The sequence below is a fragment of the Bos indicus genome, chromosome 4 (genome assembly GCF_029378745.1).
Source record: "Bos indicus isolate NIAB-ARS_2022 breed Sahiwal x Tharparkar chromosome 4, NIAB-ARS_B.indTharparkar_mat_pri_1.0, whole genome shotgun sequence".
NCBI lineage: Eukaryota > Metazoa > Chordata > Mammalia > Artiodactyla > Bovidae > Bos > Bos indicus.
In genome coordinates, this window is record NC_091763.1 from 15,343,245 (window position 1) to 15,368,484 (window position 25,240).

The following is a 25,240-nucleotide window of genomic DNA, read 5'->3' on the forward strand; positions in this document are numbered from 1 at the left end:
AGATTCCTTAAAAAACTGGAAATAGAACTGTCATATGACCCAGCAATCCCACTGCTGGGCATACACACCAAGGAAACCAGAATTGAAAGAGACAAATGTACCCCAATGTTCACTGCAGCACTGTTTACAATAACCAGGACATGGAATGTCCCAGATGTCCAACCTAGATGTCCATCGGCAGATGAATGGATAAGAAAGCTGTGGTACACATATACAATGAAATATTACTCAGCTATTAAAAAGAATGCATTTGACTCAGTTCTAATGAGGTGGATAAAACTGGAGCCTATTATACAGAGTGAAGTAAGCCAGAAATAAAAACAGCAATACAGTATATTAATGCATATATATGGAATTTAGAAAGATGGTAATGATGACCCTATTTGTGAGACAGGAAAAGAGACATAGATATAAAGAACAGACTTTTGGACTCTGTGGGAGAAGGCGAGGGTGGGATGATTTGAGAGAATAGCATTGAAACATGTATATTACCTTATGTGAAACAGATCACCAGTCCAAGTTCCATGCTTGAAACAGGGCACTCAAACCCAGTGCACTGGGACAACCCTGAGGGATGGGACGGGGAGGGAGGTGGGCGGGGGGTTCAGGATGGGGGACACATGTACATCCATGACTGATTCATGTCAATGTATGGCAAAAACCACTATGAAATTGTGAAGTAATTAGCCTCCAATTAAATAAATAAATTTTTTAAAGTAAAAAAAAGGAGGCCTTCTATTTTTCTTTGAAGAATGGAAATACTTCAATTGTGTTTAAATAAATGAGGTCATAATGATACTAAATTTGGAGGGGGGAGGGCCATATTTGAATGTATTAATTTACCAACTCATTATTTTAATAATTGGTAAAAGGAAGTAATCAAGCACTTATCCTATCTTTCCTATTAGCCATGTCTTAGAGTAACTACATAATTGTTGAGAAAAATTTTTATATTGAAGGAATAGGTTGAATAATAAATAAAAAGTGAATTTTAAAATCATAGTAACACTATTTTGTAAGTACTACTAAGTTAATGGATCCAAAATGGTCAGCAACAGCTGCTAACTCTCAAAAGGAGAAACAACCAGATATCATGTGCTTCCTAACACCACATGCAGAGTAACTTTGTCAAAAAAAGCAAACCAAGATGACATTAAACTTCTAGATACAAATACCAATTAACTGGAAATAGAACAGAGGAACAAGTTAAAAGAAACCATCAGGAGGCAATCAGCAAACTCCCAAACTCAGGACACTATACTGAGCAGTTCTTATCTATAAAATAGAGAGAGAGGACTATAGATTAGGGAAGATTTAAGAGATAGGTGAACTAATTGCAATTTATAAACTTTGTTACAATTCTGAAATCAACTAGTAAAGTGTATGGGGGAGGGACCCATAAAACAATGAGGACTGTTTGAACACTGGACATTAATATAAAGAATTATTTTATGTTGCTTTTAGGTGGAATAATAGCATAGTTCTTTTATTTTTTTATCCTTTGTATAGACATGACAAAATATTTAGAGTTGAAATTATGTCTGAGATTTGCTTTGAAATAATCTGAGTTGTGGGGAAATACAAAGTGAAACTTGCAAATTGTTTCAAGTGGATGATTCTCTACTTTTGTACAAGTTTATAATTTTCCATATAAAAAATTATAAAGAGAAAGAATAGAATGCCTCCTGGTGTAAGGCTAGGCATAAAGAAATGAGATAGACACACAAAAATTCAAACATCAGGGTCACTTAAGAAAGAACAAAAAATAATAGAGAAAAAAATCTTGGCTCTAAGTCAGTTGCAATAAATTATTTCCTTTATGCACTATACTAAGAACATCAGAATCAACTGGAAAACATAGTGTTTACTAAGGAAAGGGGAGAACACAACACCACCCCAGATACAACAGTCATTAGTTTACAAGGCAAACCATGGGCTCATGAAAACCCGTGATATCTGTACAGAAGCTATTTGCCTAATAGCCTTGTATTGATAATGACTGTCCAATTAACATCTTCACTACACTTATTACACACACGAGAAATCTATGAAGGATCTTAAGAGACCTTTAGTGACAAACAGGAATGAGCCTATACATATCTTAGGGGTTTCTTGAAGGTAACTATAGCTAGCTTGGAACAAAAGATATCCTAAAATGGCACTGATATGAAAGTTCTTCGTTCAATGCTACGTTTAAATGCCCGCGTCTCCAAAACGTAAAATAAATCTTTCATCCTTTGAAATCCTATGGGACTGGAAAGTCTTTTTGTATTACTGAAAAAAAACAAAAACAAAAAAAACAAAAACAAAAAAAACGCCAGTATTCTAGTTGGTTTGAGAGAAGGTTGTTCTGCTCACAGAAAGATGTTGTATCTCAGAAACACTTAAGATACTCTGTAGACGGAAATAGGGGGGAATGCCCCCCCCCCCCCATTTGGAGTTCTTTCTTAGCCTGATTTCCGACAATATTTTAATATCTGAAGTTATTTGGCCATCCTTAGAAGTGCAACTTATCCTCTCATGGCACGAAAAAGTTGCCTAAGTCCGAGGAATGAGTCACTTTGCTTTGATGAGTAATCTTAGGTGTCATGGAACCTCGTTCCGAAGAAAGAGGGGAGGGGGCGTCAGATATGCCTACGGAAGAAGACAGGCCGCTGGGTATTGGATGGCGAGAACTCGATATTCCTATAATTGCGTCATTTCGAACCCAATTGGGTCCAGATGTTATGCGCACCGACGGATTACCGTCTCGGAAACTCTCAATCAGACGCAAGCGAAAGGAGAGGAGGCGGTTAATTAAATATTGAGCAGAAAGTCGCGTGGGGAGCGCGTCACGTGGGTCCCGAGACTCGGCGAGCCTGGGATAAATACCGCGCGGCAGCCAGCAGGCAAAAGAGCGCGCTGCTGACCTCCTCCATCCTTGCTGCGACCGAGAGAGTGCGCAGCGCCCCGCGAGTGCTCAGACCAGCAGAGGAACCTCCCGGGCGGGTCAGCTGCGGTAAGTGCCCGCGCGCTGTAGTGCGCGCTTTCCGCACCGCGCACCGCTAGGAGGCGGCGTCTAGCAGGGCTGGATGGGCGGCTGCTGCGGACAGCGGGGAAACACCCGGGGGGACAACTAGGGAGCTGCGAGGAAACGGGTATCCCAAGTGCTTTATCCCTCCTTGTCTTCCACCCGCACAGCCTCCTGGCTTGAAGGTATGGATTGATGGTTGGAAGCTGGGGATTTGGGGTCTAGGAAGAAGGGAATTTGAGAAGCTTTTAGGGCTTTTCTTTCCTAACGTGCACATGCAGGACTTTAGCCCTTTAGGTGGGTTGTCTTGTTTCAATCTGCCCTGAGTCCTATCGTGGAATCAAAAATTCTTTTTTTTCCCCCTCTGCCTTTTCTCCCTACTCTTCCCAGAAATCCAACATGAAAATCCTCGTGGCCTTGGCAGTGATTTTTTTCATCTCCACTCAACTGTCTGCAGAAGAAATCGGAGCCAACGATGATTTCAATTATTGGTCCGACTGGTCCGACAGCGACCAGATCAAGGTGAGACCCGTTCCCTAGATGGCCTGCGCCCTTCTTCACGGGTTTAGGAGCTGTCACTTACCACCATCCCACCATCACCCCCAGCGATAGCATCCTAGTTACCCTAGCGGGCTCCGGGATCACAGCCAGAGGCAGTGGGGCGCGCTGCGAGGGCTTGTAAAGGAACGTCATTCCCCTGGGTCCCGCAACCAAGAACCAAGTTTCCTCTCCATCGTCGGGACTCAGGAACTCTCTGGAGGAATAATACCCTCCCTAAGAATCCCGGGATCCTCACAAGACTGGAAACCTCACAAGGTTTCATCCCTCTGCAAAAAAGGGCCTGGCGTTTGGAAACGCTGGGCAGACACAGAGGAGAGCGCGTCCGACGCAGGCAAAAGCAGGGGCAAGTGGCCAGTTGCTGGGGGCCTGGAGAGGCGCAGGTGGGTGGGAAGCTAACTTCCGGCTTTGACTTCTATTTTACTGACCTGAAGACATAGCCGCAAGTTTTCCTTTAGATTGCTCGCAGGCTGTTTGCGCGAGGGACCCACATGCAGCGGGAACAGTGAGGGTCACGCACTGCTAGTCGCTTCTAAAGCGCTGTCACCTTACCTACCATCCCCGGCCAGTCCCTCTCCTCCTCCCGCCACACACACCTGTGTGCATTTAGGGCGGTGATAGGTCGCCGAAGCCAGCGCTTGAGATGAGACAAAATCCGGTAGCTGAGAGGCTGCTGAGTGAGGGTCCGGGTGCTGGGAGCAAAGAACGGAAAGCGCTCTCAGGGCATGGAGGCACTGCGCGTCCCGCTAATGGCAAGGCTGGGCTAGCAGGAGGCGGAGGTGCAGGACAGCAACTGGGCGGGGAGGGGTGGAGAGAGGGGAGCGCCCAGGCTTGAGGAAGCTCGGCTTCCTCTCTCCTCGGAGCTGGTTCTCTAATCCTGGCCTGGCCCCACCGCCAGGATTTGCCCAAGGCTGGAACGCACTCCGGAATCCCAGTGCCTCGAACTGGTTGCCTTCAGGCCCGATAATCCGTGTGTTTGTCCTCTAGGAGGAAATGCCCGAGCCCTTTGAGCATATTCTGCAGAGAATCGCTCGGAGACCCAAGCCTCAGCAGTTCTTTGGATTGATGGGCAAACGGGATGCTGGTGAGATGGGCAGTCGTCCTTCCCTGTCTCTCTGGGCAACCCACACACATACACTCCCACCCAGGCTCTTAGCTGGTGCTCAGAGCACCCAGTCTCTCTTGCTCTGTGAGCAGAGATTTCCACTCTAAAAGGGGTATATCTCCTGGGGCGCGACTCTGGCCCTCACCTCACTAACACACATGTGCCCACGGAGGGAGGGAGATCCATCTGAACCACCAAGAACAGGAACCAACCTTAGCTAAGTGCTTCCTTGCCCAAGGATCCAAACTCACAAGCAACAGGAAGGCTCAGGGTACTCAGTAGGTTCTCAGTGCTTGTGGAAAACTGACTTTAGATCACTGGGGTTAGAGTAGATTCAGCTGCCAGTGTCTTCTGATAGAAGAGTAATCTCCTTGAATTCATCACACCATCAGTGGAATGTGTGGTTAACGTCAATTTGTCTCTTGTCAGATTCCTCAATTGAAAAGCAAGTGGCCCTGTTAAAGGCCCTTTATGGTAAACATTTCTATAAATCTTTATTTTACTATTGTGAATGCACATGTGTGAAAATGAAGAAAGCCTTTTGTGGACTCAAATATAGATTCTTGATAATGCCTGTTGAATTGAAGAGATGTGTTTGCTCTCTCTCTCCTGAGAATCAGAGGTGATGGACCTTGAATGCATGTCTCATAAGAAAACAAGAGACGTGGTATGGTCAGGCAGTTATTAGCAGACCTCAGAATTCTCAAAGACCTCAGTTTGAATCTGTGGCCCATGTAAACCACTTAAAACTATTCCTTTTGCTAAAACATTGCTTTTATTATTAATAATTTGGTTAGCATTTATGGTTTTGCTATATTCCTCAGGATAGTACATGAATGAGAAATGTTGCATTAGTTTAAAAATCTATTTGTTTTATAATTCTCTTTAAAAATGTAGCTCCTTTTAAACAAATCTATTGTTTGCTAATTTTATCTTTCTTTCTATAGGACATGGCCAGCTTTCTCACAAAAGTAAGTTCCAAATTATTTTGACATTTATCAAATGCAAATATAAATTATATTGAATTCCATTTTATATATCTAATTTTCTGTTGTAATGTAGGACTTGATATTTTTAATTAACACGATTTAAGAATGGAGGATACTCAATTACATCCAGAACATAATTGTTTAAAGTTCTGTTGTTTAAACATATCATACCTACCATAAAGATGCATTATATTAAAAATCCTTTAGCTCCCAGCTAAACTGTTGTTGAATTCCTGAACCATAGAAACTGAGATAATAAATATTTGTTGTTATTTTAAACTGCTAAAGAAAGAAAAAAGAAGAGGAAAAAAGGGAAGGAGGGAGGAGTCCTTTAATTCATACAAATTGTTAGTTTTAGGTAAGAATTTCAATCCTAGGGGTAAAAATCCATCACACATTCCTCTTCCCTCATTTTCACTCTGCCACTTCCACTGCAAAAACAAAAGCAAAAACAAAAATTGAAGCATTTATAGGCATCTCCGAGTTCATTTTAGTATGTTGGATTCCATGTTGACATAATTTATTAGAGTAATCCAGCAGTCAGTTAAGAAGATGAAGTGAATGTCTAAGTAGAGAATCCATACTAAAGTAAAGACAGAAATGTATCAATAGTTTTGTGATCCCATGATGGGATGGGAGACCTCAGTCTTTCCAAGCATAGCGAAACATTCTTAGGGCAGCAAAGGTGGCAGAATCGTGGCACTTGGCGGTCACTAGATTGCAGTCTCCTGGTTAATGGAACCAGAGTTGCAGAAAGTCCCAGGGATCCATCTTAATCACACTCACTTAGCCCAAGGTCCAATCCAACTTGGATTCTGGCTCACCAAGGGCAGAGCAGGCCACATTAAGATAGCAGCCATGTAGTATAAACCAAGCTAATGCAGTATAAGCCAAGAGACATTCTACCACTAGAGTTAAAATAATAATCCTTTCTAAAGGTTTCATCTTTGAAAATAAATAAATATTATTCATATTTATTTTCTCAGGATTTTACTTTCAAAGGAATTATATATAGCAAAATTCTATGTGATGAAAATAAATGTACTCTATTAATTCAAAACATACTTTTTCCACAGGAAATATTTTTTTAATCCAGTGAAATAGAAATAATGACCATTAGAAATTTATAATTATTGAGTATAGGATTCTGATTTAACTTAGCTTTAGTTTCCTGAGAAATATAGCATATTCAGTAATATGAGGATATTTCTATCACACATATGTGAAGTTGACTTCCTAAAAAATCAAAGCTTGCTCAAATAGCAACAATATTTAAAGCATTATATAAAACACATAAAATAGAATATGAATAAAGTATATTTGCTAATATTTAGCTGTAGAATTGAGAAAAGTGCTTTCATTGTATTATTTTATTTACTAAGACTTACTAGGAGTCTTTATTTCTTCAGGCTCATCAAAACTTGAAATAGTTATGCATTTATTATATAGGCATATATTTGGAAGCTTGCTTTTCTTGGTACTAGTTATAACAGTTTATTTCCTCAGATATATACATATTAAAATACCCCTAAATGTATTTTTCCAGGGCATAAAACAGATTCCTTTGTTGGACTAATGGGCAAAAGAGCTTTAAATTCTGGTATGTATAAAACCATGACTGGACATAAACAGTATCTTAAATCTACTCTACTTTCTCTAAGGCATTCTTTTCAAACTATTAAACAGGAATAATAAAATTAAAATGAGTACCTATGTTGAAAAAATCTAATTGCAATAAATAAATCCAAGAATGGATTTATAGCTGATTGAGCGAGCTAATACCACAACAGTAGTCTATCATTCTCAAACTCCTAGTGCCTTCCCCTTTTAATCATTACCTAACCCGAATCTTTGGGCTAGTCCAATATCCTTTCTCTTATATCTGTTCAATAGCTACATTTTACCTTACTGAACTAAGAGCGGTGGGGAAGGTGAAGGGGGGATTAAAACCAAGCTAATTAGAAAATCTTACAAAAGGTTAAATCTGACAGTCTTCTAACACAGAAATAAACAAAAAGAAATCCACTTTTACAAATCACTTGCTCTTTATGAAATTATAATAGCTCATACTCTATACCTCCTGATGAATGTTTAACACTAGGAGAGTAACATAGTCCATTCCAGTGCCTTAAAAAGAGAAACCATCAAATTATCCTAGAGGGTTATAATCAGTCCTGGCTATAAAACCCTTAAAGAGAAGGAGTGCTACAGTTCTCTTCATAACCCAGTTTAATTCTGAACAACTCTTTCACTTGATATAAAGCCTGCCTTATAAAGCCTTTCTTTTCTTTAATTTCTATATTGTATGTAAATGCCACTTGTATAGATCTGAAAACTCATTTCTTAACTCATTCATCATAGTATTTTCAAGGTTAAATAACCCCTGTATCATTTTCCTAGAGACTGATATTTTGTTAAGCTCATTCAGGCCTTATAATCCATTGGTTATTTTTCTTAGGAAAGCTATGCAAATTCTCTGTTTACCTTCAGTGAAATTAGAATTAAAATACTAATCATGTAAGTAACTAGAAAGTAATCATCACCCATCTTACCCATTTAGAGTATTTCCAGTTTCCTGAAAATCTATAACTAAGATGTGCTGACTTAACTAATCTTAAAAAGTCAAGCAAAAATGAGGTATTTTAGCCTATATATTGATTCTCTACCTTGAAAATTTAGATACTACTTTTGCATTTCTTCATCAGTAATTTGGAGGGTTCTCAATTTTAAAGAAGTTGTGAATGTACATAATGAAACACTAAAATTGTTTTATTGCTATGTATTATCTTCCAGCTTTTAGAAATGGAATATAAGTTTAAACCACATTGGCGTTATATGTATCAGAAGTGTACACTAGCCCTTATATACCTGTGGTTTTCTTGAAACCATGCCAGTCATCAACTTTTCATTTCCAGAACTGATACAGGTTTCAGAACATGCTTAACTGTACAAATAATATAGATATGTGCAATTTGGAACAAATTAGATGCTATTAAAGGTACTTAAAATAGTAATATAATTATAGATAGTATTAAATAGAATCATTGTATGAATCACAATCAATGACTAAATCTTTGCTCCTCCATTTTAGTTAAGAAAATATCAAAGGAAAACATGGGCAAACATGCAATCTATAACAAATCAGGTACTTTGGCATATAATTAGTTGAGGCAAGGTTGTCATAGTGTCTATCACCTTCTAAAGCCATCTGATCCTTACCCTGTTGTGGTAAGGACCTTTGACAATCTGACAAGCCTAGAAACCATCTTCCCAGGGAAACCCTCATCAGTTCATACACACAAACATTTGCGGTTTTAGAGGGTTCGAGGACCAGGTAAGAACTTTGCTTCCAGTTAAGACATTGTTTTCCAGCTTGATCACTAATCTGTCTTTGGTCAGTTTACATTTACCTCCCTTCTCTGAGGAATAGAATTATGTTACGAATGCTTGTCAGCTTTGTACATGTTTGACATGTACACTATTAAAAACATTCAGCTTATTGTTGACCTCACTTAAGTGAATGCTGTGTACTAATGAGCATCTGCTCAGTGGTAAAGGAGGGAAGTGACAACACTGGAGCCTCTACCTACCTTCTCTTTCAGCAAACCCTTCTCACTGAGAAAATTGTTTAGAGTGGCATCTATGATTCCTGATGTCTTTCACAGTTCTTTCTATTTAAAGTCAGTATTTTATCCATGCATACTGAATTTTTTAAAGTGCAGTAGTTTTAAAAATCATTTATCATGTAAATCTAAGTGTATAAAGTATTAGGTAAAATAATGAAAAATGGAAATGAGTATTTTGATCACAACAATCTGATCCTTATTTTTTTGTGGCTACAGACCCCTTTGAAATTATGTTTAATATAATAATATAATTTGGTACTTTTTTCTTTCCACATAGTCAAAGTACTTAAATTACTTGCTAGCTATATGTTAAATACCTTTGGAAACAGTGATTAGTGTTTCACAGGCCATTTAGGGTGCTAGGAGGTAAGTTAAACTATGTTGTATTTAGATGGTACAATTACCCTACTTACAGACAATGAGATTGTTTTTAGTCTCATGGACAGTCTGTCATTGGAAGGAATCCAGAGGACAGGAAGAAACCTTCACACTATTAGGTACCCCTATCCTGGTGCCTAGTGGTAAAGAATCTGCCTCCAGTGCAGGAAACATGAGTTCGACCCCTGGATCAGGAAAATCCCCTGGCAAAGGAAATGGCAACCCACTCCAGTATTCTTGCTGGGGAAATCCCATGGACAGAGGAGCCTGGCAGGGTACAGTCCATTAAGTCACAAGAATGAGACAGAACTTAACAACTAAACCACCACCACCACATACCAGAAATCAGCAAACTTCTTCTGTAAACAGCCAGATGGTAAATATTTTAGACTGTGTGAACCATGCAGTCTCTGGAGGAACTACTCAGATCTGCCATTTTAATGTTAAAGTAGGCAAAGACACCTGGAGAGAGGAATGGTTACCCACTCCAATATTCTTGCCTGGAGAACTCCATGGGCAGAGGAGCTTAGTGGGCTACAGTGTGTGGGGTTGCAAAGAGTCAGACACGACTGAGCAACCAACACTTAACTTAGGCAAAGACAATACATAAATGAATGGGTGTGGCCATGTTCCAATAAAGTGTTATTTACAAGAAAAGACTGGACTTGGCCCATGACCTATATATAGTTGGTTGACTATATCCTGGAATAAAAGTCCCACATTTTGCTTTCATCCTCCTACTATTCCTGTTTACTTTAGGCACTGTCTTTTCTGTAAATCACCAAGGTGTCTGTCACTGCTTGAGAAAGCTATGGAGAATCAATATTGCAATATATTGTGGAAGTATACTTTGAGGGCATCAAGTCTATAAGGATGACCAAAATAACCAAGAATTCTGTGGATAGATCACTGTCAATCAGGATAAAGACTGAGACCCGAACAGAAGATGCACAAATAAGACTCTTAGAAATACTTTAGTGCAGGGATAAAGTCGTCTCCGACTCTTCGTGACCCCATGGACTGCAGCCCACCAGGCTCCTCCATCCATGGGATTTTCCAGGCAAGAGTATTGGAGTGGGGTGCCATCGCCTTCTCCGAGGGATAAAGTAATGAGTTTAAAATAAATTTCCTGTGCCTTGAACTTTGTTTATCTGTGTCAGTGATCCTCTTAACAAACCCTTTACCTTCTCTTTGTTCTCAGTGGCTTATGAAAGGAGTGTGATGCAGGATTATGAAAGAAGACGTAAATAGACTACCTAACATATTTATTGAGCTTCATTTGTGTCAGTGGTCAAGGAAAGGTAAAATGAAACATGCACTATGAGGAATAATTATTTATTTAATAATTGTTGTTTTGAGTTTAAAACTCAAGAAGTATTTATTTTTCATATTGTGGCAATATATGTTGTAAAAAAAATGTGTTGTAATTCTAATCTGACAACTCAGTCAGAAGTAGAAATCAGTGGTAATTTCTCCCCAAAGCACAGTGTTCAATGAAGTTGTAAAAACCTATCGAAGATATATTCTCCAAAGAAAGGAATCATTTCTGTTTCTTGGAAGCAGTCACATCAGCTACTACTAAGGAAAAGAAATTCACATATAGGCTGTGCTTCTCCATTTGTTTTCATGGTGAAAATGTGCTGAGAGTTGGTATCAAACTGTGTTTGTATCCCTGCAGCATGTTTCATGTTTTGTGACTATATAGAGACATTTAAAAAGTTTTACTGTGATTCTAAGGTATTTTATTGTACAATGTGTTGTAATAGTTAACATTTTAAATAAAAGAAAAAGTATCTTAAATTGGGCCTTATTCTTTCATTAACCTTTACGTCTAATGGCAACCTTTCTTTTAGAGGATATGTTCCAACCTGTTTTGGATGTAAAATAATGAAACATAAAGCTACTAAATTTCTTTTTCTTAAGGAAAATGATTAAATGTAATCAGAGTTTCTCTTTCCCACACACGTGCGCCTGTTGTTCAGTCATTGGCATGGGATCCTTCATGGAGAAAACAGTTACATTCTGGTTATCCAAACAGTAAAGGCTCAGTTCTGTTTACAAGTGCTTATGATTCCTTTTTACAAATAAAGCAACAACCTGCTTTAAAGATGAATTTTACTGATTATTTCCTTGTTGAGTAAAACATCAGCACAGTACTATTTCAGTCCTCCTTAAAGCCCAGGGATAAGCGTACCAGTGTTTGAGTCTCACTAGAATTGAGACACTAAACCAAACTCTCACAAAGGTCACTGGAACATGCAGAAAGATAGGGAGCTGATAATATGGCATCATCCCCGTAACAAAGATAGAGCCCCTCTCTTACATATCTAAGAACTGCCTGTGAATTACGAGTGCCCATAACACTCCAGCAGAAGCACATGTATCAGAAATAGTGAGCAATCAGAGGAAAGCTCTTGTGTATATATTTGAGGGAAGGACTGCCAAGTGCCTTTCTGATTGCACACTGTTACATACTGAATAACTCAGGACAAGCATCGCTCAGTGAAATAAAATTCTGCGAGTTTTTTCTGGACTAGTGACTGTTTTTGATCAATGTTAAGGCAATGGCAACCCACTCCAGTACTCTTGCCTGGAGAATCCCATGGACAGAGGAGCCTGGTGGGCTGCAGTCCTAGAGGGTCGCGAAGAGTTGGACACGACTGAGCGACTTCACTTTCACTTTTCACTTTCATGCATTGGAGAAGGAAATGGCAATCCACTCCAGTGTTCTTGCCTGGAGAATCCCAGGGATGGCGGAGCCTGGTGGGCTGCCGTCTGTGGGGTCGCACAGAGTCAGACACGACTGAAGCAACTTAGTAGTAGTAGTAGTAAAACCATTTGTGAGACATGAGTGCTAAAGCATATTTTAACCTTTATATCTTTAAATGAACAATTTGTTCAAAAAAACTCCAGTGAACTGGTTTTCCTTACTACACATTTCAATACTACAGATTATATTATGATCATCACTTTACAATTGAGGATATGAAGCTCAAGGAAATGTTGAGGTAAGAGATTATGATATAAGAGGAGTCAGGATTAGAAATGAATTATGAGGCCAAAATACCAGAGCAAATTAATATCTAACAATGAGATTGATTAAGCAAACTGGCATATTGACACAACTGGAAATTATGGCATCACTTAAAATGGCATTATTGTGTGTTTAGTGACATAGAACAACATATCTGGTATATTGTTAAGCACACAGAAGTATTTCTGCATTGTATGTTTGTATATATTTTTGCATAGATGTTCCAACAGGAAGGAATCATGTAATGGATAAGACTGTGGGGTTCAGAGTCAAACTACTCCATTACTTAACAGCTGTGTGATGAGGGGAAAGTCCCTTAACTTCTTTCTGCCTTATTTTCCTCATCAGTAAAGCTGGACTAGTGATGTCACCAACTACTATCATGCACCACTCTACACAGAGGACAGTAGCCATATGGAGTTTAGGGGAGGGTCACAGGATATGATGCACGTCAAGCTTTGAGCATGATCTCCAGCATACTGTGAGCATTCTGTGAATTTTACCTGCTGCCATTATTACCTATTCTTCAAAGTCCCCAGAGAGAAAATTAGCACTATATTATAGCCAATAAATGCTTTTTGTAGACCCACTGTAGCAGCAGCAGCACAGGGGTCGATTCTAAATAGTTATCACACAAGTTAAATCTAGAACCGTTTCACAAATTGAGTGGCTCTTTGTGCTGTGCGTCAATGGGCCAGACAGCCCCCACAGCCCTTCGCTCTCTGAGATTCTATAAGTCTCTGCAGCAGGACCCCACAGTGCTGTCTGAAGACCCCCATCAGACAGTCTGCACTCCTGCTTGCTCTCCCTCCAGGCCCAGAAACCTAGCAACAGCTGAGCAGGAAAGAGACAGATTCAACTTGAAGTTTGTACTCATGAAATATTTACTATTACTTCCCCTCTGTGGCATACTTTCTTCAACTAAAATGAGTTTTTTTCACCTATATTCTTTCTAAAATATGTTTATTCTGTTACAAAACAGCAAAAAGATCAATCTGTATAGCTAAGTTACCTGAATACTTTATTGCTTTGGTTTGAGGTTTGTTTTGGGGGTTCTGTTTTGGTCAGGATCCAGGGCAAAAATAAATGATGCTCAAGCTGAGTCACAAAGGTGTGGGCAGGATGTGGAGAAGCCAGCAAAGGAATGTGGTCTCCTGGCTAGCATCCTTGGAGCCACTGCGATCCGTGGGCTTAAAGGATCAAGATGAGGAAGTGAGGGTCTCTATGCGCCAAGGGCCACCTGGTGGCTGTTTTCTTCATAGGAAGATGAACAGACACAGAATAGTCAACATGGGGGTGCGAGGAATAAGAGTGAGGAGATCAGTGAATATGTGCCCCAACCTCACCCTCCTCTTCCTGTCTAATTTGCTCTTGGTGCTTCCATTGGGCAAACCCACCTAGAAAACAAAGGCTTTGGAACTCTGCATACTGTGCACACTGGAAAGCGGCAGAGATAGGGCACCATTGCAGCTGGAGAAAGCTGGTGAGCACACTGGGAGGTAGAAAGGAAGATAAGATGCCCAATACATCAAGTACTTCATTAGTGAAAGTGAAAGTCACTCAGCTTGTCCGACTCTTTGTGACCCCATGGACTCACCAGGCTTCTCTATCTGTGAAATTCTCCAGGCAAGAATATTGGAGTGGGTTGCCATTTCCTTCTCCAGGGATCTTCCCAATCCAGGGATCAAACCCTGGTGTTCTGCACTGTAGGCAGATTCTTTACCACTTGAGCCACCAGGAAAGCCCAAGTACTTCATTATTTTGAATCAAAAGGCAACTCTTAAGCAGAAATTCAAATAGAGAAATGAAGAGTAAAAATAAAAGTTGTTCTCTGAACACCAATTCTACTCCCCAAAGATACAGCTTCATGTGGCTCCATCCAAAGAAACAAACAAAATTAATCTTATTTCAACTTGAGCACATGCTGAAATCTCCCCTTTTAACACCAAATCACTATAAGCATTTTTTAAAGGTACATACATTTTTACAAGAAATTAATAAATACATTGGGATTTGTGAAAAACAGAATAAGGACTTTTGGTGAACCAGAAATTGTCCAGAAGGACCAGATTCCTGGAAAAGAAAGCACAGGGAAGCCACAGCTGTAAGCCACAGCCCTGTCAGGAAAATGCAGAGGTTGCAAAGGAAGGTGTCAACCCCAGAATTGAGCACTGCAGAAGGGACTTTTCATCAGCAACCCTGGTGCCATGAGATCCAAAAACAAAATCTAAAAATTCTTTAGGAAAATAATATCTAGTGAAAGTATGAATTTGTGAAAGAAGGAAAACCAACTAAAAGCTATTAGCTTAAGCCTTTATTAACCATCAAAACAGGCTCAAGATGGCTATTCTTCTGGAGACCAGATAGCCTAAAGAATTCACACATTAGATTGATGAAGGTCAATCAGAGTTCCACTATTTGTAGAACTATTGTCAGAAAAATTCTGAGAATTGTTCAATGTTCAGATTCTCAGAAGGTATGGGGAACTTAGGCTGCTGCATTAGTCATGAGACAGGATTCAGAGACTGCATTTAATAAGATCTATCTAACACTAAAGACATCACCCAAAAAAACTGTTAGAACTAATAAACAAATTCAGTAAAGCTCCAGTAATTTTGCAGAGCACAAAATTAACATATAAAAGTCATCTTGTGTTTCTATATACTGAAAACTAGTTAGCTGACAATGAAATAAAGAAAAGAATCCTATTTAAATAGTGTCAAAAAATTAAATAAGAATAAATTTAACCATGTGAGTGAAAATCTGAACACTGAAAACCATAAGGCATTGGTAGAAAAAAACTGAAGAAGACATAAATGGGCAAAGATTCTGTGTTCATGGATTGGAATAATTAATATTATTAAAATGTCCATACTACCCAAAGTGATCTATGCATTCAATGTAATCCCTATCAAAATTCCAATGGCATTTTTCACAGAAATAGGAAAACAATTCTGAAATGTGTATGGAACCAGAAAAGATCCCAAATAGCCAAAGAAATCTGGAGAAAGAAGAAAAAAAGTGAAGACATGACACTTCCTGGTTTCCAGCTATATTACAAAACTATAGTATATCAAAACAACATGATGCTGGCATAAAAAAGATTTAGAGACCAAAGGAACAGAATCAAGAGCCCAGAAATAAATCCACACACACAGTCAACTAATATTTGACAAGGAAGCCAAGAATACTTAATGGGGAAAGGATAGTCTCTTCAATAAATAGTGCTGGGAAAACTGGATATGCACATGCAAAAAAAGAAAAAATGAAATTGGACACCTATCTTACACCTCTCACCAAAAGTAACTTGCAATGGATTAAAGATTCAAATGCAAGACCGTCAACCACAAAACCTCTAGAAGAAAACACAGGGAAAATCTTGGTCTTGGCAATAATATTTTGGGATATGATACCAAAATCACAAGCAACAAAGCAAAAATCAACAACTGGGATTACATCAAACTAAAATTTCTATGCAGCAAAAAAAAAAAAAACAACACAATGGAAAGGTAGCCTGTGAAATGGAAGAAAATATTTTCAAATTATGTATCTGATAAGGAGTTAGTTTCCAAAATAAAGAACTCTTACAACTCAATAACAAAAACAAACAAAAAACAAATAATCTGATTTAAAAATAGGCAGAGGACCTGAATGGACATTTTTATGCACAGAGCATACAAATGGTCAACAGGTATATGAAAAGATGCTTAACATTGCTAATCATCAGTGAAATGCAAATCAAAACCACAATGAGATATCATCTCATACCTGTTAGAATGGCTATCATCAAAAAGACAAGAAGTAACAAGGGTTGGCTAGGACACAGAATAGGGAACCCTTGTAAGCTGTTGATATGACAGTTGTTGGGCAAAAAGTATAGGAAGAAATTTAAAGCTCAAGAGAGAAAATAACTCCAAGCTGACAACTCCTCAAAAAGGTGGGACTGTAGCCTTGGGCTAAGATGGCAGAGGAATAGGACAGGGAGACCACTTTCTCCCCCACAAATTCATCAAAAGATCATTTGAATGCTGAGCAACTTCCACAAAACAACTTCTGAACCCTTGCGGAGGACACCAGGCACCCAGAAAGGCAGCCCACTCTCTTCAAAAGGAGGTAGGACAAAACATAAAAGACAAAAGAGTTAAGGATGGAGACCCATCCTGGCGAGGGAGTTGCGAAGGAGGAGAAGTTTCCAAACACCAGGAAACCCTCTCACCGGCAGGTCTGTGGGTAGCTTTGGAATCTCAGAGGGCAATATAACCGGAAGGGGTGGGGGGACCAGAATACATGTCTAAACACAACTCCCAGTGGAGATGTAGCCCAAACGCTAGCGTCCGCCACCAGTGAGCAGGGGCTGAACAGGGAGACGCCGATTGTGTGCTTAGGACAAGGACCAGGACTCAATGCCCTGAGGACAATCTGAGAGAGCTAACGTGATATAGCAACCCAATAGGATAGCCAGAGAGAGAAAAAAAAAAGAGAGAGAAAGAGGTTTCCTGCGAAAAGCTCTAATCTAAGGCACAGCCTGGCCTGCTCACAGAACAAAGGATTGAGCGAATACTAAAAGAGAGCTAGCTGGCTGCGGATCGGCCCATCCCCCTTCCGGAGGCTGAGGCAGGCAGGCGAGCCAAAGCCAGAAGGTGAGCGGCAGTCTCCGCCCCAGAGACGGCATCCTCCACAAAACTGTGAGCAGGCTCCCAGCTGCTAATCAACTCTTCCTGGGATCCTGGACAGTTGACATCTGCCAGGAGGGTCACAGCCAGAGATCAGCTCCCCTGAGGAGACACTCGGCACACCTGAGACAGCGCTCTTGCAGCGCACCCAGGAAACCCAGCATCTGGGACCAGGGAGGTGATTAAGACACAGCCCACCTGGGACAGTGCGCTTGCCAAGCATCTGGATGCCTGAGCTGCTCCAACCTGGGAAGGGCACAAAACACATGCCCAACTGAGTCTGTGCCTTTGTGGAGTACCCGAGAACCTGAACCTGAGCAGCTTAGACCTGGGAAGTACACAAAACCCAGGGCCCACTTTGGACAGTTCCCCTGCAGAGCAACCTAGAGCCTGAGCAGTGTAGACTGGGAAAGCATACACGCCCTGAGCGGGGGCAAACCCAGTGTGGCCCCACACACGCCAGTGATATTTGTTTGCAGTGTCCCTCCCTCCCCGCAGCACAGCTGAACAAGTGAGCCTAAATAAGTGACCACCTTTGCCCCCTTGTGTCAAGGTGGAACTTAGACACTGAAGAGACTTGCAAACAGAGGAAGCCAAAATAAACAAAGAAGAAGGAACTGCTCTGGAACTGACAGGTGCAACAGATTAAAACCCTGTAATTAGCATTGGCTAAGCATTGAAAGGGGCCTATTGACCTTAAGAAGTAGTATAAGCTGGAACAAGGAACTATCTGAAACTGAACTGACCCCACTGCCCTCAACAGCTCCAGAGAAATTCCTAGATATATTTTATTATTATCATTTTTTAATTTTTAAATTTTTAAAAAGTTTTTAAGTTCTTTACTACACCTTTAATTTTCATTTTATAACCTACTATTACCTTGCAAAAGAAAAGACCCTATTTTTAAAGCAAATTTCATATATATTTTTTTTATAATTTTTGTGATTGATTTTGTTTTGTATTTTTAATATTGTATTTTTGAGAGTCTAACCTCTACTCTAGTGTTGAGGTCCTTTAATGGACCAGAACCTGGTGGTCTGGAGTCAACGATAAGAAAGTAAAAGAGAGATAGAAAGAAGCTGATATTCCTTGGTTTATGCAGAAAACCAATAAAGTTCTTGACACAGAGCTTGCGTCACTCATGAAGGCACCAGGCACCCTCTCGAGGGAGTGAAGGCATAGTGAGCCTTCTCAAGAGGGTCTTAGAAGCCCGGGCAGGAGAGTGAGCACATTGGGTTTCTACGCTCCAGAGAATTAGCCGGAGAGAGAGAGGGAGAGAAAGAAAGAAAGAAAGAAAGACACAGGGACGCAAGCTCTGATGGAACAAGGGTGTTTTATTCAACATAGCATGGGTATATATACTGTCTTACAATGTAGCTATTTTCAGCAAAGATAAAGATCAAAAGTCCAGACTTACAAATTATCAAGGAAACATAAGGCAATCCATATCAAAGAGAGAGGGTTGTAAATAATCACTTTTACTGTATGGTTCATAAAAAGGAAGAGGGTCGTAAATAGTTACTTATCACCATATGGAAAAACCAACAAAGGAAATGCATGCATTCCTCAGCCCCGGGAGTGGTTTGCCACTCCACTTAATTCCTGAATATTCAGGAATTAATAAGGAACAGAGGATTCATGACAGATCCAAAACAGCACACAAGAAGCCTCCTGTTAAATGCTTCCTGACACTCTAGACTTCTAATCTTTGCTTTTTGGTATTTGTTATCAATTTTGTACCTTTAAGAATCCAATCTTCAGTACCCATTTTTACTTAGGGGTGTGATTACTGGCTTGATTGCTCTCTCCCCTTTTGACTCTCCTTCTTCTCCCTCAGGTCACCTCAATCTCCTCCCTCTGCCTTCTCTACTCAACTCTGCATCTCTCTGGGTGTTCTGGGCTGTGGAGAATATTTAGGGAACTCATTACTAGCTAGATTGGTCTCTCCCCTTTCGACTCTACCACCTCTATCTCCCTCCTCCCTCTTCTCTTCTCTATGTAACTCTGTGAACCTCTCTGAGTGTTCCAGACTATGGAGTGCACATAGGGAATTGATTACTGGCTATATTGCCCTCTCCCCTTTCGATTGCCCCTCTTCTCCTCCTGGTCACCTCTATCTCCCTCTCCCTCTTCGCTTCTCCATGTAAATCTGTGAACGTCTCTGGGTATCCCTCACTGTGGAGAATATTTTCACCATTAACCTAGATGTATTATCATCTGTGCTGTATGGATGGAGAAGTCTTGAGGCTACTGTAAGAATAAGACTGAAAACCAGAGGCAGGAGGCTTAAATCCAAAACTTGAGAACACCAGAAAACTCCTGACACCAGGAACACTAATTGACAAGAGCTCATCCAAAAGCCTCCATACCTACACTGAAACCAAGCTCCACCCAAGAGCCAACAAGTTCCAGAGCAAGACAGACCACGCTAATTCTCCAGCAATGCAGGAATATAGCCCTAAGCATTAAAATACAGGCTGCCCAAAATCACACCAAATCCACAGACACCTCAAAACTAACTACTGGACACTTCATTGCACTCTAGAGAGAAGAGATCCAACTCCACCCACCAGAACACCAATCTAAGCTTCCCTAACCAGGAAATATTAACAAGCCATTCATCCAACCTCACCCACAGGGATGAACCTCCACAATAAAGAGGAACCACAAACTTCCAGCATACAGAAAGGCCACCCCAAACACAGCAATCTAAACAAAATGAAAAGGCAGAGAAATATTCAGCAAGTAAAGGAACATGATAAATGCCCACCAAACCAAAGAGAAGGAGACAGAAAGTCTACCTGAAAAAGAATTCTGAATAATGATAGTAAAGATGATCCAAAATCTTGAAAACAAAATGGAGTTACAGATAAATAGACTAGAGACAAGGATTGAGAAGATGCGAGAAATGTTTAACAAGGACCAAGAAGAAATAAAAAAGAGTCAATCAATAATGCATAATGCAATAACTGAGATCAAAAGCACTCTGGAGGGAACCAACAGTAGAATAACTGAGGCGGAAGATAGGATAAGTGAGGTGGAAGATAGAATGGTGCAAATAAATGTAGCAGAGAGGAAAAAATAAAAAATAATTAAAAGAAATGAAGACAACCTCAGAGACCTCCGGGACAATGTTAAACACCCCAACATTCGAATCATAGGAGTCCCAGAAGAAAAAGGCAAAAAGAAAGGCCATGAGAAAATACTTGACAAGATAATAGTTGAAAACTTCTCTAAAATGGGGAAGATAGCCACCCAAGTCCAAGAAATCCAGAAAGTCCCAAACAGGATAAATCCAAGGCAAAACACCCCAAGACATATATTAAACAAATTAACAAAGAGCAAACACAAAGAGAAAATATTAAAAGCAGCAAGAGAAAAGCAATAAATAACACACAAGTGGATTCCCTAAGGATAACAGCTGATCCTTCAATAAAAACTCTTCAGGCCAGAAAGGAATGGCAGGACATACTTAAAGTGATGAAAGAGAAAAACCTACAACCCAGATTACTACACCCAGCAAGGATCTCATTCAAATATGAAGGAGAAATCAAAAGCTTTACAGACAAGCAAAAGCTGAGAGAATTCAGCACCACCAAATCAGCTCTTCAACAAATGCTAAAGTATATTCTCTAGACAGGAAACACAGAAAAGGTTTATGAACTCAAACCCAAAGCAACAAAGTAAATGGCAACAGGATCATACTTATCAATAATTACCCTAAATGTAAATGGGTTGAACGCCCCAACCAAAACACAAAGACTGGCTAATGGATACAAAAACAAAACCCCTATATATACTGTCTACAAGAGACCCATCTCAAAACAAGGGACACATACTGACTGAAAGTGAAGGACTGAAAAAAGATATTTCATGCATTTGGAGGTGAAAAGAAAGCAGGAGTAGCAGTACTCATATCAGATAAAATAGACTTTGAAATCAAGGCCATGAAAAGAGACAAAGAAAGACACTATATAATGATCAAAAGATCAATCCAAGAAGAAGATATAACAATTATAAATATATATGCACCCAACATAGGAGCACCGCAATATGTAAGGCAATGCTAACAAGTATGAAAGGGGAAATTAATAGTAACACAATAGTGGGAGACTTTAATGCTCCACTCACACCTATGGATAGATTAACTAAACAGAAAATTAGCAAGGAAAGACAAACTTTAAATGATACAATGGTCCAGTTAGACCTAATTAATATCTATAGGACATTTCACCCCCAAACAATGAATTTCACCTTTTTCTCAAGTGCACATGGAACATTCTCAAGGATAGATCACATCCTGAGCCTTGGTAAATTCAAAAAAATTGAAATTATTTCAAGCATCTTTTCTGATCACAATGTGGTAGGATTAGATGTCAACTACAGGAAAAAAACTATTAAAAATACAAACATATGGAGGCTAAACAACATGCTTCTGAATAACCAACAAATCACAGAAGAAATCAAAAAAGAAATCAAAATATGCATAGAAATGAATGAAAATGAAAGCAAAACAACCCAAAACCTATGGGATTCAGTAAAAGCAGTGCTAAGGGGAAGGTTCATAGCAATACAGGCTTACCTCAAGAAACAAGAGAAAAATCAAATAAATAACCTAACTTTACACCTAAAGCAATTAGAAAAAGAAGAAATTAAGAACCTCAGGGTTAGTAGAAGGAAAGAAATCATAAAAATTAGGGCAGAAATAAATGAAAGAGAAACAAAGGAGACTATAGCAAAAATCAACAAAACTAAAAGCTACTTCTTTGAGAAGATAAATAAAATAGACAAATCATTAACCAGAGTCATCAAGAAAAAATGGTAGAAAAACCAAATCAATCAAATTAGAAATGAAAATGGAGAGATCACAACACAGAAATACAAAGGATCATAAGAGACTACTATCAGCAACTATACGCCAATAAAATGGACAGCTTAGAAGAAATGGATGAATTCTTAGAAAAATATAACCTTCCAAAACTGAACCAGGAAGAACTAGAAAATCTTAACAGATGCATCACAAGCACAGAAACCAAAACTGTAATCAAAAATCTTCCAACAAACAAAAGCCCAAGACCAGATGGCTTCACAGGTGAATTCTACCAAAAATTTAGAGAAGAGCTAACACCACCTATCCTACTCAAACTCTTCCAGAACATTGCAGAGGAAGGTAAACTGCCAAACTCATTCTATGAGGCCACCATCACCCTAATACCAAAACCAGACAGAGATGCCACAAAAATAGAAAACTACAGGCCAATATTACTGATGAACATAGATGCAAAAATCCTTAACAAAATTCTACCAAACAGAATCCAACAACATATTAAAAAGATTATACATCATGACCAAGTGAGCTTTACCCCAGAGATGCAAGGATTCTTGAATATTTGCAAATCAATCAATGTGATACACCATATTAACAAATTGAAAGATAAAAACCATATGATTATCTCAATAGATGCAGACAAAGCCTTTGACAAAATTCAACATCCATTTGTGATTTAAAAAAAAAAACAAAAACCCTCCAGAGCAGGCATAGAAGGAACATACCTCAACATAATAAAAGCCATATATGATAAACCCACAGCAAACACTATCCTCAATGGTAAAAAATTTAAAGCATTTGCCTTAAAGTTAGAAACAAGACAAGGGTGCCCACTTTCACCACTACTATTCAACATAGTTTTGGAAGTTTTAGCCACAGCAATCAGAGAAGAAAAACAAGTAAAAGGAATCCAGATTGGAAAAGAAGTAAAACTCTCACTGTTTGCAGATGACATGATCCTCTACATAGAAAACCCTAAAGACACCACCAGAAAACACTAGAGCTAATCAATGATTATAGTAAAGTTGCAGGATATAAAACTAACACACAGAAATCCATTGCATTCCTATATACTAACAATGAGAAAACAGAAAGAGAAAGTAAGGAAACAATTCCATTCACCATTACAACAAAAAGAGTTGTACTTAGGAATAATTCTACCTAAAGAAACAAAAGGCCTATATACAGAAAACTGTAAAACACTGATGAAAGAAATCAAAGATGACACAAATAGATGGACAAATATACCATGTTCATGGATCGGAAGAATCAATATAGTGAAAATGGGTACACTACCCAAAGCAATCGATAGATTCAATGTAATCCCTATCAAGCTACCAATGGTATTTTCCACAGAACTAGAACAAATAATTTCACAGTTTGTATGGAAATACCAAAAAACTTTGAATAGTCAAAGCAATCTTGAGAAAGAAGAATGGAACCGGAGGAATCCACCTGCCTGACTTCAGACTATACCACAAAGTCAGTATGGCACTGTCACAAAGACAGAAATATAGATCAATGGAACAAAATAGAAAGCTCAGAGATAAATCCATACACCTATGGACACCCTATCTTTGACAAAGGAGGCAAGAATATACAGCGGAGAAAAGACAATCTCTTTAACAAGTGGTGCTGGGAAAACTGATCAACCACCTGTAAAAGAATGAAACTAGAACACTTTATAACACCATACACAAAAATAAACTCAAAATGGATTAAAGATCTAAATGTAAGACCAGAAACTATAAAACTCCTAGAGGAAAACATAGGCAAAACACTCTCCAACATAAATCACAGCAGGATCCTCTATGACCCACCTCCCAGAGTAATGGAAATAAAAGTAAAAATAAACAAATGGGACCTAATTAAACTTAAAAGCTTTTGCACAAAGAAGGAAACTATAAGCAAGGTGAAAAGACAGCCTTCAGAATGAGAGAAAATAATAGCAAATGAAGCAACTGACAAATAATTAATCTCAAAAATATACAAGCAGCTCACACAGTTCAATTCCAGAAAAATAAATGACCCAATCAAAAAATGGGCCAAAGAACTGAACAGACATTTCTCCAAAGAAGACATACAGATGGCTAACAAACACATGAAAAGATGCTCAACATCACTCATTAACAGAGAAATGCAAATCAAAACCACAGTGAGGGACAGTCTCATGTCAGTCAGAATGGCTGCTATCAAAAACTCTGCAAGCAATAAATGCTGGATGGGTTGCAGAGAAAAGGGAACCCTCTTACACTGTTGGTGGGAATGCGAACTAGTACAGCCACTATGGAAAACAGTGTGGAGATTCCTTAAAAAACTGGAAATAGAACTTCCATATGACCCAGCAATCCCACTGCTGGGCATACACACTGAGAAGGCTAGAATTGAAACAGACATGTGTACCCCAGTGTTCACTGCAGCACTGTTTACAATAGCTAGGACATGGAAGTAACCTAGATGTCCATCGGCATCTAGGCAGATGAATAGATAAGAAAGCTATGGTTTAGTTCGGTTCAGTTGCTCAATTGTGTCTGACTCCTTGTGACCCCATGAACTGCAGCATGCCAGGCCTCCCTGTCCATCACCAACTCCCAGAGTTTACCCAAACTCATGTCCATTCAGTTGATGATGCCATCCAACCATCTCATCCTCTGTCATCCCCTTCTCCTCCTCCCCTCAATCTTTCCAAGCATCAGGGTCTTTTCAAATGAGTCAGCTCTTCGCATCAGGTGGCCAAAATATTGGAGTTTCAGCTTCAGCATCAGTCCTTCCAATGAAAACCCAGGACTGATCTCTTTTTGGATGGACTGGTTGGATCTCCTTGCAGTCCAAGGGACTCTCAAGAGTCTTCTCCAACACTACAGTTCAAAAGCATCAATTCTTCAGTACTCAGCTTTCTTTATAGTCCAACTCTCACATCCATACATGACTACTGGAAAAACCATAGCCTTGATTAGATGGACTTTGTTGGCAAAGTAATGTCTCTGCTTTTTAATATGCTGTCTAGGTTTCCTTCCAAGGAGTAAGCATCTTTTAATT

General features: G+C 39.4%; 1 protein-coding gene across 5 annotated transcripts; it reads left to right on the forward strand.

Annotated features, from left to right (window-relative positions):
• Window positions 1–2,819: 2,819 nt before the first annotated feature.
• On the forward strand, window positions 2,820–11,466 carry TAC1 (tachykinin precursor 1). 5 transcript variants are annotated; one of them, XM_019959547.2, is made up of 7 exons: window positions 2,825–2,998; window positions 3,401–3,532; window positions 4,556–4,652; window positions 5,103–5,147; window positions 5,621–5,644; window positions 7,209–7,262; window positions 10,868–11,466. In XM_019959547.2, exons 2-7 carry the CDS (start codon window positions 3,410–3,412, stop codon window positions 10,915–10,917), a joined length of 393 nt encoding a protein of 130 aa, XP_019815106.2. In that variant the 5' UTR covers window positions 2,825–2,998; window positions 3,401–3,409; the 3' UTR covers window positions 10,918–11,466. The 5 variants fall into 5 exon arrangements, with proteins under 5 accessions (XP_019815107.2, XP_070643622.1, XP_019815108.2 ...); XM_070787519.1 differs by lacking the exon at window positions 2,825–2,998 and adding an exon at window positions 3,056–3,195; XM_019959548.2 differs by lacking the exon at window positions 5,103–5,147 and having other exon boundaries at window positions 2,820–2,998.
• Window positions 11,467–25,240: the final 13,774 nt, after the last annotated feature.

What these genes read in the sequence shown, in the direction of transcription:
- TAC1 (XM_019959547.2), top strand. Translation starts at nt 3,410, where the DNA reads ATGAAAATCCTCGTGGCCTTGGCAGTGATTTTTTTCATCTCCACTCAA. An exon ending in GATGGGCAAACGGGATGCTG is followed by an intron (nt 4,653 to 5,102) that starts GTGAGATGGGCA and finishes GTCTCTTGTCAG; the next exon opens with ATTCCTCAATTGAAAAGCAA. An exon ending in CCTGTTAAAGGCCCTTTATG is followed by an intron (nt 5,148 to 5,620) that starts GTAAACATTTCT and finishes TTCTTTCTATAG; the next exon opens with GACATGGCCAGCTTTCTCAC.